General features: G+C 41.1%; 1 protein-coding gene across 13 annotated transcripts in view; it reads right to left on the bottom strand.

Moving 5' to 3' along the window:
* The window catches only part of QKI (QKI, KH domain containing RNA binding), a 331,524-nt gene that overhangs the window by 63,556 nt on the left and 252,416 nt on the right, over positions 1–15,552 (bottom strand). For 12 of the 13 annotated variants that reach the window (XM_073337872.1, XM_073337874.1, XM_073337875.1 and 9 more), the window contains one exon: positions 11,947–12,090. The exons of the other annotated variant lie outside the window; for it this stretch is intronic. In XM_073337872.1, the coding sequence (XP_073193973.1) occupies positions 11,947–12,090 (144 nt within the window). The remainder of the gene's footprint in view (positions 1–11,946; positions 12,091–15,552) is intronic. 13 annotated transcript variants of the gene reach the window in all.

The following is a 15,552-nucleotide window of genomic DNA, read 5'->3' as shown; positions in this document are numbered from 1 at the left end:
TTCAAGTGCTGGCAACTTTGAATAAAAGATCACAATGGCTGTGACAATTTCACAGCAAGATTAATAACAAGTTATCTTTGCTCTGAATCAATCATATTTGGTCTTCCTATTACAAAACCACAGCAACACCACAGACTGGCAAATTTGTTTAGTACACAGTTATTCAGGATTAAGGCTGCAAGACTGTCACAGAAGTCTCAGATTCTGTGACCTCTGTGACTTCTGCAGTGGCTGGCCCAGGGGCTGTCTGAGCAGCTCTGACAGCTCCTGGACCAGCTGCTTGGGCCACTGCTGGGGCAGTCTGGGCCACCCAGCCCCCACCTGTTGCCAGCAGCAGCAGGAGTTTGGGTGCAGGACGGGGCTCCGGGCTGGGGCAGGGGTTTGGGAAGGGGCATGGGCTCCGGGTGGCGCTCACCTTGGTGGGGGCTCCCTGGAAGCAGTGACATTTCCGTTGGCTCCGCCCGAGGCAGAGGTGTGGCCAGGCAGCTCTGCACACTGCCTCCACCTGCAGCTCCCATTGGCCATGGCTCCAGGTCAATGGGAACAGCAGAGTCCATGCTCAGGGTGGGGGAAGCATGGAGTCCCCCTGGCCGTGCCTCCACCTAGGAGCCAAGGGACATGACGCCGCTTCTGGGGAGCCGCGCGGAGCCAGGTGGGGAGCCTGACACCCCCGTAGGCCCCCCCCCGGTCAGCAGCGGGGGTCCCAGGCTGTCCCCCCACCCCTGAGCACCCACTGCGCCCCCAGGCTGCTGCCACCCCCAGAGCACCTGCGGAGCCCCTGGGCCACCCCCTGCTCCAGAGCACCCAAGATTTAGTCAGGGGCATATAGTACAAAGTCATGGATAGATCACAGGCCGTGAATTTTTGTTTACAGCCCATGACCTGTCCATGACTTTTACTAAAAATACCCATGACTAAAACATAGCCTTATTGAGGATACTACTAGTTTGGCTCTTTTACCATAGGAGTGTGTTTTGAGAGAGATTCTCTACCCTTCTCCCATTTAATTAAATTGTCTAATACTCTTCTGAGAGACATGGGCCTTCAACAAGATCTGACCTGGTGCTCTGCTTTCTGCACTGGTTTGCCAGTCCCCTTCAGGTGAAATCTAAGGCACTGGTTACTATCTACAAAGTCCTACATGATGCAAGTCATTTAAAAGATTGGTTTCTGCAGCTCTGATATACTACCTATCCTCATCTTGAGCACAAGTACTAAATACCCTAAGGGTGAAGTTCACTGACAAAGGAAGCAGGGCATTCTAGGCATAAGCTCTGCAATTAGTTATCTCTAGAAAATATATTTAAGTTAAACTCTCAAATTTATAGACAGTCACTTCTTTCCTAAACTTTTCACTGAACAGGGACTAAAAAAACCTGGGCACTTTGCCAAATGTTAGTATTTTCTCTCTATTTTGTCTTTAAGACTGCACAGTGCAAGGAAGCATGATGTATTAGTATTAACTACTATTATTTGGAAACATTAGACCCAGTTTTAAGCCACAAAGCTCACCCAGATACCACAGTGAAGTGTACAGCAAAAACCTTATTTGTTTGGATTTATAAACAAAAATTAGCAATATCAGCAATACGGTTCCAGTTCTACACATTTTAGACTATTTATTTAGTCTTTTACCATTCCATTGCCATTAACCTATGCAAAATCTATTTCACCAGGAAAACCTTTCCAGAGACAGCCGCCAGGAAGAACCAGGACTCAAAATTCACTTTACTGCTGTAACATCTTCCAATTAACATCCACCTTTTTATTATTTATATAGATGTTTAGTTGTAAAACAAGAATAAACCAAACATTTTTTCTTCATATAAAATCTACCCAAGAGAAAGTGCCAGGCCATTATATTCTCTCCTCAAGCTATAATGCAGGGACTTTTAAAGCAAGCTATGAGGAGTCAGGGTCCCAAGACCCAAAGAATTTCAATGGGCTTGGGACATCTACCCCCACAGGCTCTCATTCAAAAATCTCAAATAAGATCCTGTGGGTTTCCAAAGTGCATTAAATTCCATTTCTATTTGCTTTTAATATTTTAGGCGTACTTAAAGAGGAAGGGTAGGATTTATCCAATATTTATTTGTATTTAGATCAATCTTACCAAAACATAATATTTTTGTTAAGAGAAGGTAGCACTTAGAACAGCTTTCATTTCAACCCTTTGCAGCTTTTAGCATAACAAGTGAAGGCATATTTATTTTAATAAACAGAGAAATCTGAGAGGACAAAATGATCAAATAAACTGGACATATTATCTTAGATAAGCAATCTATGAGAAAAAGGAAAATACACTCACCGGTTATTGTTTTTGTGATAGCTCTCTCTTATCCCACCCCACAATAGGGACAGGAAAGGAGCACTATGGCTCTACCTACCAGGAAGCAAGGAGGTAAGGCATCTGTCAATCAAGACCTACCTTTAAGGCCCCATTGTACCCACTTCTGTTAAGAAACTTTCAGAGTGAGAGAGAACTTAGAGAAAAGAAAGACAAGTATAAAGACAATATCTCTTCTCAGAAGGGAAAAGAGTTACATGTAGGACAGGAGAATGGAGGACTACAACAAAAGGAATGATCAGAATAGTTTCCCTTAAGGTGTGGCTTTTTTTCCATCCCACCAATAGTAGTCTGCCAAAGACATAGCTGGGAAATACCAATACAGGGGCTGTTAGATTTTCTAATCTTTGCCCTGCTAATGCAGGGTTGTTTCTGCTCTGTTGGGTTTAGTTTTAAGTCTCTCAAGGAACAAAGCTTTACCATTTCCCTTTGGGAAATCGTTCAGTAGTGCAACAGACCTCGCAGTCATGGCTCCACAGCCCAAAATTGCACTGGCCAGTTTTGCTGCCACACTACTCATGTCTAATTTGTCACATACCCTAAGGGCTCAGCATTACTATTTACCAGTTTTTTTTCCCTATTACTTAATTTTTTAAAATTATTTCTCCTCAGATATGAGCTTACATTATCCAAAACTTGATACCATTTTGTTATTTTCGGTGTGAATTTCTATCATGCTCAACACTACCGATCTGTTTAGTACATGAATTTTACTTTTTACAGATCATTGAGTCATATTTAGTATATTTGTTACTGTTCACAGCTGACAGGAAGAAATTCAACAAAGCCCCAATATTGGCTTTATACTAGTCTTCTGCAATTCTGTTTCCTTGAGCAAATATCGCAGTTTGGGGCATGTGATTAGATTATTCTTCTGGAGATTATTGGTGGGTTGGGCAACTGGGAGACAGTTTTTCGGGATGAGAAAAACAAGGGATGAAGGTTTGCAGATTGGAAATTTGAACTTTTTCTATAATCAGTCCATACATTTTGATATAGTTAAATTTAATACAGGTAAGACTTTAAACATAAATGATATACTTGCAAACCTATATTAAGCATCCACTGAAGTCTGTAGAGGATAGACTCCTTTCAATTCATCTTCATTTGCCTTTTCAATGTTCTCCATCTACTTGAAAGTGGGAACGTGCATATATGATCTTGTATAACTGTATATGCACACACAAACCAAAACTTATCAACTCCTCTTTAAATCTCTTAAGAATTCACTTTCAGAAATGCAATATTATTAATTCTGTAGTGCTAAGGGGCAAACAGCCAGTACCAGAGATCACTTCAAAAAAACCAGACGGACTTATAGAATTAAGCAGCATTTAATTTAAGTAATTTGTAGATAATCTAGATTGTATGCAATAAATACAGTGTCAAAAATCAATTTTTATCAATGAAGCTCATTTTGATGGCAAGTTGATTTTCGTTCCCAGGATTCCTTCCAGCATGTGCAATTATGTAAGGTGCCTCCTCATAAAGAGCTGAGTTGGGAGACAGATTTTTTTTTTTTTTTTGATGTCAGCACACACTGCTTATTCAAGCTCAAAAACGAAATAGTATAAAAGCGCATCAATAGTATGTTCTGAATTCCTTTTAGTGACTTACAACATAATTTCTTCTCTTACTTTAAAAAAGACTCAGACACACAAAAATGTCTTCCAAAGGACTATTCAAATGATAAACTCCTACCTATAGGCTCATTTAACCTAGTTATTCAAATTAACAATACTTGAACCTATTTAGTTTTCTCCTTTTGTCTTCCACTTTTATATATACTCCTCTCCACATAAATATACCGTTTGTCGTTATTACCATCTTTCCTGGAACTGAACACAGTGAGAATGCTTCACAGTACTAGAAGAGAATTGCTTATTTGTGCATGGGACAGACCATTATCAGTCAGCAATCACCTACCCAAAACTTGGCTACCTGACTGTGCCTAAATATGTATTTTTTTTGTATTATTTATATTACCCTAGCCCCTAGGAACTGTGGTATTGGACAAGCACACAACTGCACTTTCTTACTATCATTAACATGTCACTCATTCTAAGAGACCTGTGACAACTTAAAAACCACATTTAACCAGAGATTCTCCACAAGAATGGCATAACCATCACTTTTTTCTTATCACTGTATATTCAACTGTTTTCCATTTTTCAACTTTAGCAATACAACTTTTGATTAAAAAACTAGAATACAAACCTAACATTGCATACATTAAATGGATTAAAAACTGCCTGTCAGAGATCTCAAAAGGTAACTGTAAATGGGAAAATCATTGAGTGGATGTTTCAAGTAGAGTCCCATAGGGATCAGTTTTTAGCCTATGCTTTAACTTTTTATCAATGACCTAGAATAAAAATAAAATCACTGAAAGTTTGCAGATGACAAAACATGTGGAGTGGTAAATAATGAAAAGGACAGGTGACTGATTCAGAGCAATCTGGATCATGTGGCAAATGTAAACATATGCCTCTAGGATGGGGGACTTTATCCTGGGAAACTGACTGAAAAAAATGGGAATGGGGTGGATCATTAGCAGAACACGAATTCCCAGTGCAATACTGTGGCAAAAGGGCTAATATGATCCTTGGATGCATAAAGAGGGGAATCTTCAGGATAAATAGAGAGGTTACACTACCTCTGTATTTAACACTAGTGCCACCGCTGCTAGAATATTGTGTCCAGTTTTGGTATCCACAATTCAAAAAGGATACTGATAAATTGGAGAGGATTCAGAGAAGAGCCACGAGAATGATTAAAGGATTATAAAACATGCATTATAGTGATAGATTCAAGGAGTTGAATCTATTTAGCTTAACAGAGAGAAGGTTATGGGAAGATCTGATTGCACTCTGTGAGTACCTACACAAGGAATAAATATTGGATAAAGCGTTCTTCAGTCTAGCTAAGAGACAAAGGTATAACATGATCCATATGTCCAGAAATTGAAGATAGATAAATTCAGACTGGAAATAAGGTATGTACATTTTATAGAGAATTTCTGCACACCTTTAGAGCATAAAACATGCATCACATTGCTATTTTAATCTCTAGTGTAGGTGTTGTATACAGGGAAGGGTGGAGAATGAGGGGATTAGAATCCTAATTATTCCTTATCCCAGTAAAGGGCTGAGACACAAGCATGACAATGATAATGAATGTTCCAAGAATGAAAACGGTAATAACACTCTGTACACATTGCATTCAGCCAGATTAAACATCCTATGGTGTCTTCTGCTGCTGTTGGCAAAGGGAACAGCTATCATTCAGAGTTAAATCCACAAGGAAAATCTTCATAGCATTCCACTTACCACTCCCTGGTATCAAAATTAGAGTTTCTCTTTGCACAAATTTACTATTATAGGTTGCTGTCTCCAACTTCACTGACACTAGGAGACATACAGAGACATTTTGTGAACAGGTTGCTGTAACAAACGAAAGCAGTTCATGAAAACAAACTTGAAACTCTGCAAGTCAATTTTTTTCTCCATTTCACTTAAGTTTTAAATTAGTCATATCGTCAGATTTTAATGAAGGACTTTCAAACTGAGGGAAGTGTTAATTTTTAAAGCTGAACTACAAAGCAATACATTGGCTTTACCTATCACTGTCCCTTTACTCTCATCCAAGCTCATTGTCATCTTGCATCTTGATATTGCAATATCCTTCTCGCTAAACTCTGACAAACGCAATCTTGTCCCATTAATATCCATTCAGAATGTTGCTGTCAAGATAAGTTTCCTGGCCTGTTGCTTTAAATCCCTCCACTGGCTTTCCCTTTCTTCTCTAGTGCATCCAGTGTAAGACGCTTGTATTCACTTTCCAGGTCCTCACAGTCTATCTTCCCCTAGCCGTATATCACCTCATTTGGTGTCGAGGTGTTGTTGCTCATCAGCCTTCATTGCCCATTTAAGTGAGCACAAAGTTGCTTGTTTGAATTCTCCCATACTTCCCCCATACATGCAAGGCATCCCCATAAACATCTGTGAAGTTACCTTATTATCCACCTTCAAAACCCTCTTCAAAACTCTCCTTTGCCAAGACACCAACGAAACACTTGACAACAGCTAACCTGCTGGTGTGCAGAGACCAGTGCCTATCATGCTGACCAAAATGTGGTGTCTCATTATTTCTATGTATATCCCCATCTGTTGTTTCTTATGTTATACTTAAAACTAAGCTCCTTGGGAATGTGACTGTCTTTGTTCTGTATTTGTATAACGCCTTACACAACGGGCTCTAGATCTAGGACTCCTACATGCTACAATAATTTAAATAAAGAAATAAATGAAAATGTACAGTGTATAAACACACAACATTTATTTATTTTTTAAAATGAGAAGTTATCAGGTCCCAACTTGCTTCTTTCTCCTTTAGTAATTTAGCAATTTTTCAAAGACCTGGAACATGAGAAAGGAGCTGGAGGTAGAAACCCGAGGAGCAGCTCTCAATCTAAGCTTCAAAATGTCCTCAATTAGGCCTTAGAGAATTCAAGCTAACGTTCCTAAGCTCAGGCTGTAATTAATCATCATCATGTTCCAGGCACTAGCTTGCCAACTTTCTCCCATAACAAAAAAGAGATGATTTGATATTTCTAAAATTAAAAAAAAAATGGTTTAAAAACAGCAATTGTCTTCATACATCATAAAGGCATAAACCAAAATTTAACTTAGCCTTCAGAGTCCATCTACTCTGCTTTTTTATCTTGTTTCTTTTTCATATTAATATTTTCCTTTAAAAATAAAATGCAATAATATATAATTTTTTAAATAATACAGATTAATTGTTCAAAAGCACCCACATGACTTAGGCCCTTTGGACTAAACCTGTACCTGGCCATAAAGAAGATTCAATAAAATTAAATTTATTGTGGGATCCTGTAAGGTAAGGTCTGTTTTTAATATTAAAACATGCATTTTCTCTATGTATGCTGAATTTTGTCAGAAGAGAGATTAGCAGCCCCTCCTCCCTTTACTTTTACAAATGATAAATGTGAGAAGTTCTTGAAAATATGATCCAGCACTAGTGTAGAAGTTTGGGCTCAAACTGGAGCCTGGGCTCAAACATCTACACTGAAATTAAACAGCCTGGACCCCGAGCCCCATGAGCCCGAGTCAGCTGGCACAGGACAGGTGTGCATATTTAATTGCAGAGTAGACATACCCTTAAAGTCAGACCACAGTTCCTATCCAAAAACAGTAGTAAAACAGCAGCTCTACAAAAGAGATCACAGCAAAATACTTGTTTTACTATCTCCAGAACATTTTATTTCCTACACTGTCAGACATTGCTTAGGATACAAACAAGACTCCATGATCTGTCTATTCTGAGCTATTCCTTGCATGTCCTCTATGTGAAGACCCATAAATTATCCCTCTCTAGATATTGTTCAGAGGGGTGAATTCTTCCGGTTAGCTCCTTTTGTGTACATTTCTCCAGCTGCTTTATGCTACATTCCAACACATCCCAGATGACTCCAACATCTTTTACTGATACCTTTGGAGATGGGGTTGTTGCAAGTTGACGAAACTCAGCATTTGTTATAAATTCATTCTATTTAATAACTAACCTTTTCCTGATGTCCTGACTAAAGAGAAGTGAACTTTCCAATTGTCAGCACTCCAGTACCCAGCCAACAGGTCTCCTATACAGCAGCAAGGGAAACCTGTAACTTGATTAACTCCTCCGCTACTAGCTCAGCCTAGCTTGTTGTGAACGGAGTTCTAACATTTCAGCTTCCAATAGCAGTTAACTGGAACTCATGACCATTTCCATTTGTTAGGTCTGATCCTGGATCATAATCTATACAGTCAGCTTGATTTACTGTACTGTTTCTATAACAAGTGAGTTTCAGATGTAATGGCTTGTTAGACCAATTCACCCCATCTCGCTCACGGGAATGCCATGTCATAGCCCCAGCTGGCTGGAACCAGTGGTTCTACCCCATTCTGCTTGCTTTCCAAGGCTGAGGAGCTTGGCCTGCTTAGAACTGAAGAGTTTTCCTTCTCATAGACAGACTTGCCTAAAGAGAGCTAAGTGAGGTGTGTCGGTCCTGGTTTGAAATCAGTTTTCCTTCTCCTAGATACTGTTGGTTAATGGCACCTTTATTCCATTACATTCAATGCAATGCTTCTGGGTTTCCCCAAGGCAGGCTTCCACCATCCACCACGCAGTGGACATGCCTCTATGCCACTATATCCCTGCTTCTATGGTCTGGAAGCAGCTGCTGATGGCTGGGTGATAGTACTGCTGACAAGGATCTGGGTTATAACGGATCACAAATTGAATCTGAGTGAACAGTGAGTGTGATGCAGTTACTAAAAAGACTAATAATATTCTGGGGTTTATTAATGGGAGCATTTTCCGTAAGACACAGGAGGTAATTATCCTGCTCTACTCAGCACTGGGGAGGCCTCAGCTGGAGTGCTGCCTCCAATTCTGGGTGCTACACTTTAGGAAAGATGTGGACAAATTGGAGAAAGTTCAGAGCAACAAAAAAGATAAAAGGTTTAGAAAACCCGACCTACAAGGAAAGGTTAAAAAAACCTGGCCGTATTTAGTCTTAAGAAAACAGAACAGTCTTCTAATATGTTAAGGCCTGTTATGCAGAGAACTGTGATCAATTGTTCTCCATGTCCATTGAAAGTAAAACAACAAGCAGGGGGACTTAATCTGCAGCAAGTGAGATTTAGGTTAGATATTAGGAAAAAACTATTTGCTTATAAGGTAGCTAAAGTCTGGAATAGGCTTCCAAGGGAGGTTGCGGAATCCCCATCATTGGAAGTTCTTAAGCATTTAGACAAACACCTGTCCCAGGGGCTGAACTTAATGACTTTTCAAGGTCCCTTGCAGCCCTACATTTCAATGATTCTATGTTAAGGTGGAAATATCATCATAAGGTAGTCTTTAAGTTATAGATTTGTGATAACCAAGATTTGTTTAATTTGGGGAATACTGCTGCTCCCTTGACAATTTGTGACATTATTTCCTTCTTAAATTGAGAGTTCTTGGGGAGGTGGAGAATCTCATTTTTTCATAACTGATTATTAACAGTCTTGAGATTCTGGACAATTTTTTGGTCTTTGCTTGCATGTTGGTTAAGTTGTCACTTAGAAGAGCTACATCATCCTTAAAATCTGAATATTCTAATGTGTTGTTAAACCACAGGATGCATCTGTTGCATCTATCTACATTTCTTCTCATGATGATGCCAATGAGAATGTCAACCCGAAAAGGAAGGAGAATGTAGCCTTGTTTGAAACCACTGCTTATATTAAACCATTTGCTCAAGTCCGTGTTTACCTTAACTTGATATAAAGCCTTGATTATGTTAATTTTTTGTTGGCATACCATTATCACTTTATAGATTTTAAGAAAGGCACTTGACAGTCTCCATCACAATCCACTCTGACACAGGTCCCAGGGCAATGAAAAGATCACCCCCAAATGTTGGAAAAAGCAAGACTGCTAGAATTTCTACCTCGGTGTTGTCCCAAGATGCTGACTTGGGGGGGTGGGGGCAGCCTCCACATTTTGGGGCGGGGGGGGAGGAGAGAGAGAAGAGAGAATCCTCTAGCTTGCAAACTAATAAATGTGAAGTTCCACTCCCCTCTAGCCATCTCCTCCAACACCTCCAGAGTCGAATGGCTGCTCCCTGCAGACAAATCTCTACCACACTAAACCTCTCTAAGCTATTTTACACTCACGTTGCTCTCTCCCACATCACACATATACTTTCTGGGTTTTTGAGCTTCCCTCGAATAACTCCAGTCTCTGATCCGTCTCAGTTTTTCCAAGCTGCAGTATGAAGGTCACACTGTTCTTGATAGTTTCATGATAGCTGCCCACAGGGCTTTAAATAGGAGCAGAGAAATTAACTGGAATCTTGTTAATTTCATTCCACTGATACCTGACAAAGCTCTGACCATAAGTAGAAGCACTAGGGCTGGCTCATAGTGAGCAGATGCAGGAAAACAGTAAGACATCAATTGAGTTTTGCTTCATATTTATGAGACTAACTTTACAACCTTAAGTGCTAGAATTTTAATTTAAAAAGATGTCAATTTCTGCAGAATTTGATGGCTTATGCTCCCACATTCATTGGGGAAAGGAGCTCAGCAGTATCACACATTAATCATCATCATAAAGGCTTAGGGGGCATGCCTAGATGAACATATACGTATGTTTACACTGCAATTAAAAACCTGTGGTTGGCCCATGTAAACTTAAGTCAGTCTCAGAGCTGTTTAATTGCAGTGTATACATTCTTTGAGCTCTGGGACCCTCCCAACTCAAGCCTTAGTTATACAGATAAATGTCATATTTGTTTTTAGTATTAAAATATTAGACCATTTTGGAATAAGAAGGGATAGCTTTTACAGGTACTTGTTGACTAAAAATAGGAAAAATATTTTACGTACAATCACTTGGAAGTGGAGGACCATAGGAAGTTATGTAAAAGTTGACTGTATTTTTACAACTTAAAATAGCCAATTAAGCACTGAAGATATTTTTATGAAAACAGTTCTCATTTAAGTAGTAATTTAGAGCTAGCATTTAACACAGCTACAAACAACTGAAAATAATGTTATATAATGGAAATACTAAGACTTAAAACTAAAAGTGTTAGCCAGCACCATGGAAGAAAGTTACTCACTCACTTCAACTGCTCATTGTATGCAAAAATAACTCATTCATAACTCTCTCAAGTTACGCTTGGCTAAAAATAAGGAGCAAATTCATCTCTTATTCCCTTCATGATTTACCTTGGGCATCTTATATCTAATACCGTGATCCACATTCTGTCTTCAATAAATAGTTAACTCGTTTTGCATTTCCAGGCTAAACATCTATTTGGTGTTCCTTCTAAAAACCACTGAGTTCTAATAGTAAAACAATTGCGAACATGTTATACATATAGGGACTTCCACATTAAAGGTGAAATCTAAGTGAAAAACAATATACATACATACATACATACAAAGCCTGTTAATTCTAAAATTCAGTTTCCCTCCTGTTCCTTAAAATTTATTAGAATAAGCCATAAAAATCAATGTCTCCACTGAGTCCATGTTTTTTAGTGCCTAGGAGAGTTATGAATTTAAGTTCCTGGGCTTGCCTTTTGAAGGTGTGCAGGTTTTCTTTGAGGAGGACATAGATGAGATATGGATTGATTGCTTCGTGAAAAGTTATTATTTTCCCTTAAAAGTAGGGAACCCAATCTTCTCATAGAAGAGAGACACATGAAAGCGTATCACATTTTCTTCCAGCACACTTTAATTAGCATTCCCTTAATGGGATTAGATTTCCATTTATTATGTCACATACAAAAAGATCAAAATCTCTCTGAAAAAAACAACAACTCTGTTTATTGCAAAGGCTAATTCCATCCTCCCCGCCCCACCTACCCCAATTAAATTTTGAGATAACTGGGACACTGCAAAATAAGTTGTGAAAAATTATGTTTTTAAACTGCGGTTTTCTGTACTGCAGCCTTATTCTTACTACTGGAATATTACTTGGAATCTGTATTTTAGAAGTCACAGCTCAAAATTTGGAGAGATCTGAATGTAATTACTTACTGCAGGTACCAGTAATTTTTTTACTTCTTCAACAGCCCTCTTCAATTTGATTTCTGCTCTGTTTTGAGCATCTTCCACAGTGATTAATACATGTAAATCTTCATTCAGGTGTTCCCAGTTTGGCTTGCCTCTGTTTTGTTCCTCCTAAAATAAATAAATAAATAAATTCAATCAAAGGCACATGGAAATTATTGAATTTCCTTGGCTATTGTATTTTCATGCAATCTTTATCAACCTTTTGGTCTTTAGGGTTTAAAAAAGTCAAACAAAAAACGACCATCACAACTTATGGTGCCTTACAACAGATGACAAGAGTTTCTAGAGTAGGAAGACGGACTGGGTGTCGAAGGGAGAGTCTGAGCAGATCTGAAAACTGAAGTTTTTTTTTTTTTTTTTTAAAACAACCTACCTTAACCTAAGACAGTACTCAAATTTACTTACCGTGTTCAAACAATTTAAAAAGTTAATGTTAATGGGGGGGGGCATGAATATGAAACTGAAAAATTTCCAGTTGACTACTAAAATAACTCCTCTTTCATTTAAGATAACAGGAAAATGAATAAGGCTTTTTTTTTTTTTTTTTTTTTTTTAAAAAAGAGCAAGCACTGCAATGAATAAAACTTTTAGAACAAGTAACCCCTTCCTCCAGCATGTGGAAGAAAGAGCAGGATAGGGACAAAATTACCTTTAATCCTTAAATGGCCCCAGAGAGGAGTGTCTAAACAGATGTAGCACATTGTTGGTTAAATAAGAGATTACTTAAGTACTTGTAACTGAAGGTCCTTCAAGATGTGTGGTCCTTATTTGTATTCCAAATGCAGATGCACATGCATGCCATGTGCTGAAAATTTTAAACAGCAGTGTCCGTTGACCTGCATGTGCATCATACGTTGCCTCACATTCCAGGTGAGATTATAAGAGGCCATGCAGGGCAACGTTCCTTCAGTCACCCTGTTACCGCTGGTTAGCCCAGTCTGCAGCAGAGGGGATGGTGGGTGGGTCATGTGGTCCTTATTTGTATTTCACATCTTGAAGAACCTCCAGTTACAAGTAAGTAACCTCTTCATCTTTTGAGTGATGGTCCCATGTGTATTCCAAATGCAGGCAAGTATCAAGAAGTGATCAGCTTAGAGGTGGGTGCGATAATGCAAGAGGTATCGCCTTCTGCAGGAGGGCACGGACGACAACCATGTCTTCTACCACTCATTGGTCGATGGAGTAGTGGGTGGTGAAGGTATGTAGAGCGCGCCAGGTCACCGCTCAGCAGATGGCATGCCAGGGGATAAATGTGAAAGGAAGCACGTGGCCAGGGGCTCAAAGGGAGGTCTGGTGAGGGTGGAGAGCATAAGACTGAGGTTTCACAGGGGAGAGGGTAGTTTAAGGACTGGGAGGAAGCTGTTCATCAGCCCTTTCAGAAATCAGGTGGTGGTGGGATGAGTAAAGACAAAGTGTCCATCCACCAGCGGGAGGAAAGCACTATGCGCTGCTAAGTGGACCCGCACCGAGCTAAGGACAAGGACTGAAGTCTTAAGTTCTAAGAGGTAGTCTGGGAGGGTGGGGATGGAGATGTCCTAAAGGAGGAGACAGCTATGTTACACTCAGTAGGTGAAACGCTTCCATTTCACTGTGTAGCATGCCTACGTGGAATCTTCCTTGCTGTGCATAAGTATGTGCCATACTGATGTCAAGCAGGTATTGTCTATGTGCGAGCCCCATCCAAAAATCAGGCTGTCAGTTGAAGCGGGTCTGGGTTGGGGTGCCAAACTCTGCCTCAGTCCTGGGTGAGGTATGGCAGAGTGAGGAGATGGATTGGGTGGCGGGCGGAGAGTCTGAGCAGATCTGAAAACCAGAACTGCCATGACCGTGGCCTGGTTGCAGTGGATCTTGCGCAGGATTTGGAGGAGAGGAACAGGGGGAAAGGCGTAGCAGAGATCACCCCACCCTGGGAAGAGGAGAGCATCTCCTTGCGAATCGTGCTCCCTGAACTCCTAGGAGCAGTAGAACAGGAACACACAGTTTTTGCAAGTGGTAAAGAGGTACCAGCGAGGAGTGCCCCAAACATTGCAGATGGAGCGAAGAGTGGGGTTGTATTGTTCCTATTCCTGATTGAGGAACCAGGTCCGGCTTAGTGTGCGTGCCAGAGAGTTCAGTGCCCCCAGGAGGTACACCACATGGAATGTTACATTGTGGTGGATACATCAGTTCCAGAGGCGGACACAATCCACACAGTGACTGGGACCTGGTACCTTCTCGTCTGTTGATGTACGCCACTGCAATGGTATTGTCGGAGAGAAGCTGAATGTGCTGGTCTCGGATGAGGAGCAGGAATGCATGGTAGGCTAAGTAGACTGCTCGCAGCTCCAGAATATTGACGTGCAAACATGCTTTGCGCTGTGTCCGAGCCTGTTGGGTGGCATGTCTGTCCAGGTGGGCACTCCAACAGGCTAGGCTGGCATCCATGGTAATGGTGGCTGTGTGGATGGGAGTGGCAAAGGGGGTGCCTAGTAGCACTTTGGCAGCATTGGTCCGCCAAGCTAAGGATGCCCAGATGGCACATGGGACAATCAGGATGGTGTCAAGGTGGGCAGACAAAAGGTCTGCAGACAAAAGGAGCCACAGTTCCAGACAGTACATGTGCCAGTGGGCTTGTGGCATCACATGGGTGCAGGCCGCCATGTGGCCGAGGAGGTAGAGGTGCACTGTGGTGCATGGATTGCAATGTAGGGCTGCCATGAGGGCCATCAGGGTGCCGAAACCGTCTGACAGGAGGAAGGCCTGCGCTCCCATGGAATCCAGGCATGCCCCGATTAAATGGATTACCTATGTCAGGACAAGCACAGATTTCTCCTCGTTCATAGATGCCAAGAGTGGCAAGGAGCAAGCAGAGAGCATGGATGGTCGACATAATTTCGGTGAAGGTTGATGTCACCAGTAGCCCAGTCATCTAAGTAAGGGAACACAGTACTCCTGTAGTCGTAGTTGGGCCACGACGATTGAAACGACTTTGGTAAAGACCCTTGGGGCCATTGCAATGCCAAAGGGAAGAACTCTGAACTGGTAGTGGTTGTCGCCCACGCTGAAATGAAGCAACCTACAGTGGGCCGGATGGATGTCAATGCGAAAGTGTGCATCTTTCATGTCAATGGCTGTGAACAATGCTCCCTGGGGAAGGGAGAGAATAATTAATGCAAGTGTCACCATACGGCACTTGCAATTCCTGATGAAGGTGTTGAGTAATTGGAGATTGAGTAAAGGGTGGAGACCTCCTCCCTTTTTTTGGATGAGAAAGTATGGGGAGAAGAAGCCATTGCTGACAAAGGAGTCAGGCACTGGTTCGATCGCATTTTTCATCAGGACAGCGTCAGCTTCGTGTTGAAGGAGGCTGCGATGCGAGAGATGCCCAGGGGGCAGCCCGGTAGGATGGGAAGGTAAGGAACTCGATAGAGTTACCGTGCAGTATGATCTCCAGTACCCAACAGTCCATGGTGATCTTGCCCCAGTTGTGGGTGAATAGGGCAAGATGGCCCCCACAGGTGGTAGAGGAGGCTGGGGGTGGTGATGTGGGGGGCTTGCAGCTCTTCAAATACACATCAAAACTGGATCTTA

This window comes from Lepidochelys kempii, chromosome 3 (assembly GCF_965140265.1).
Source record: "Lepidochelys kempii isolate rLepKem1 chromosome 3, rLepKem1.hap2, whole genome shotgun sequence".
Classification (NCBI taxonomy): Eukaryota; Metazoa; Chordata; order Testudines; family Cheloniidae; genus Lepidochelys; species Lepidochelys kempii.
Note: the sequence above shows the minus strand (reverse complement) of the source record. Positions and strands in the feature narration are given on the sequence as shown.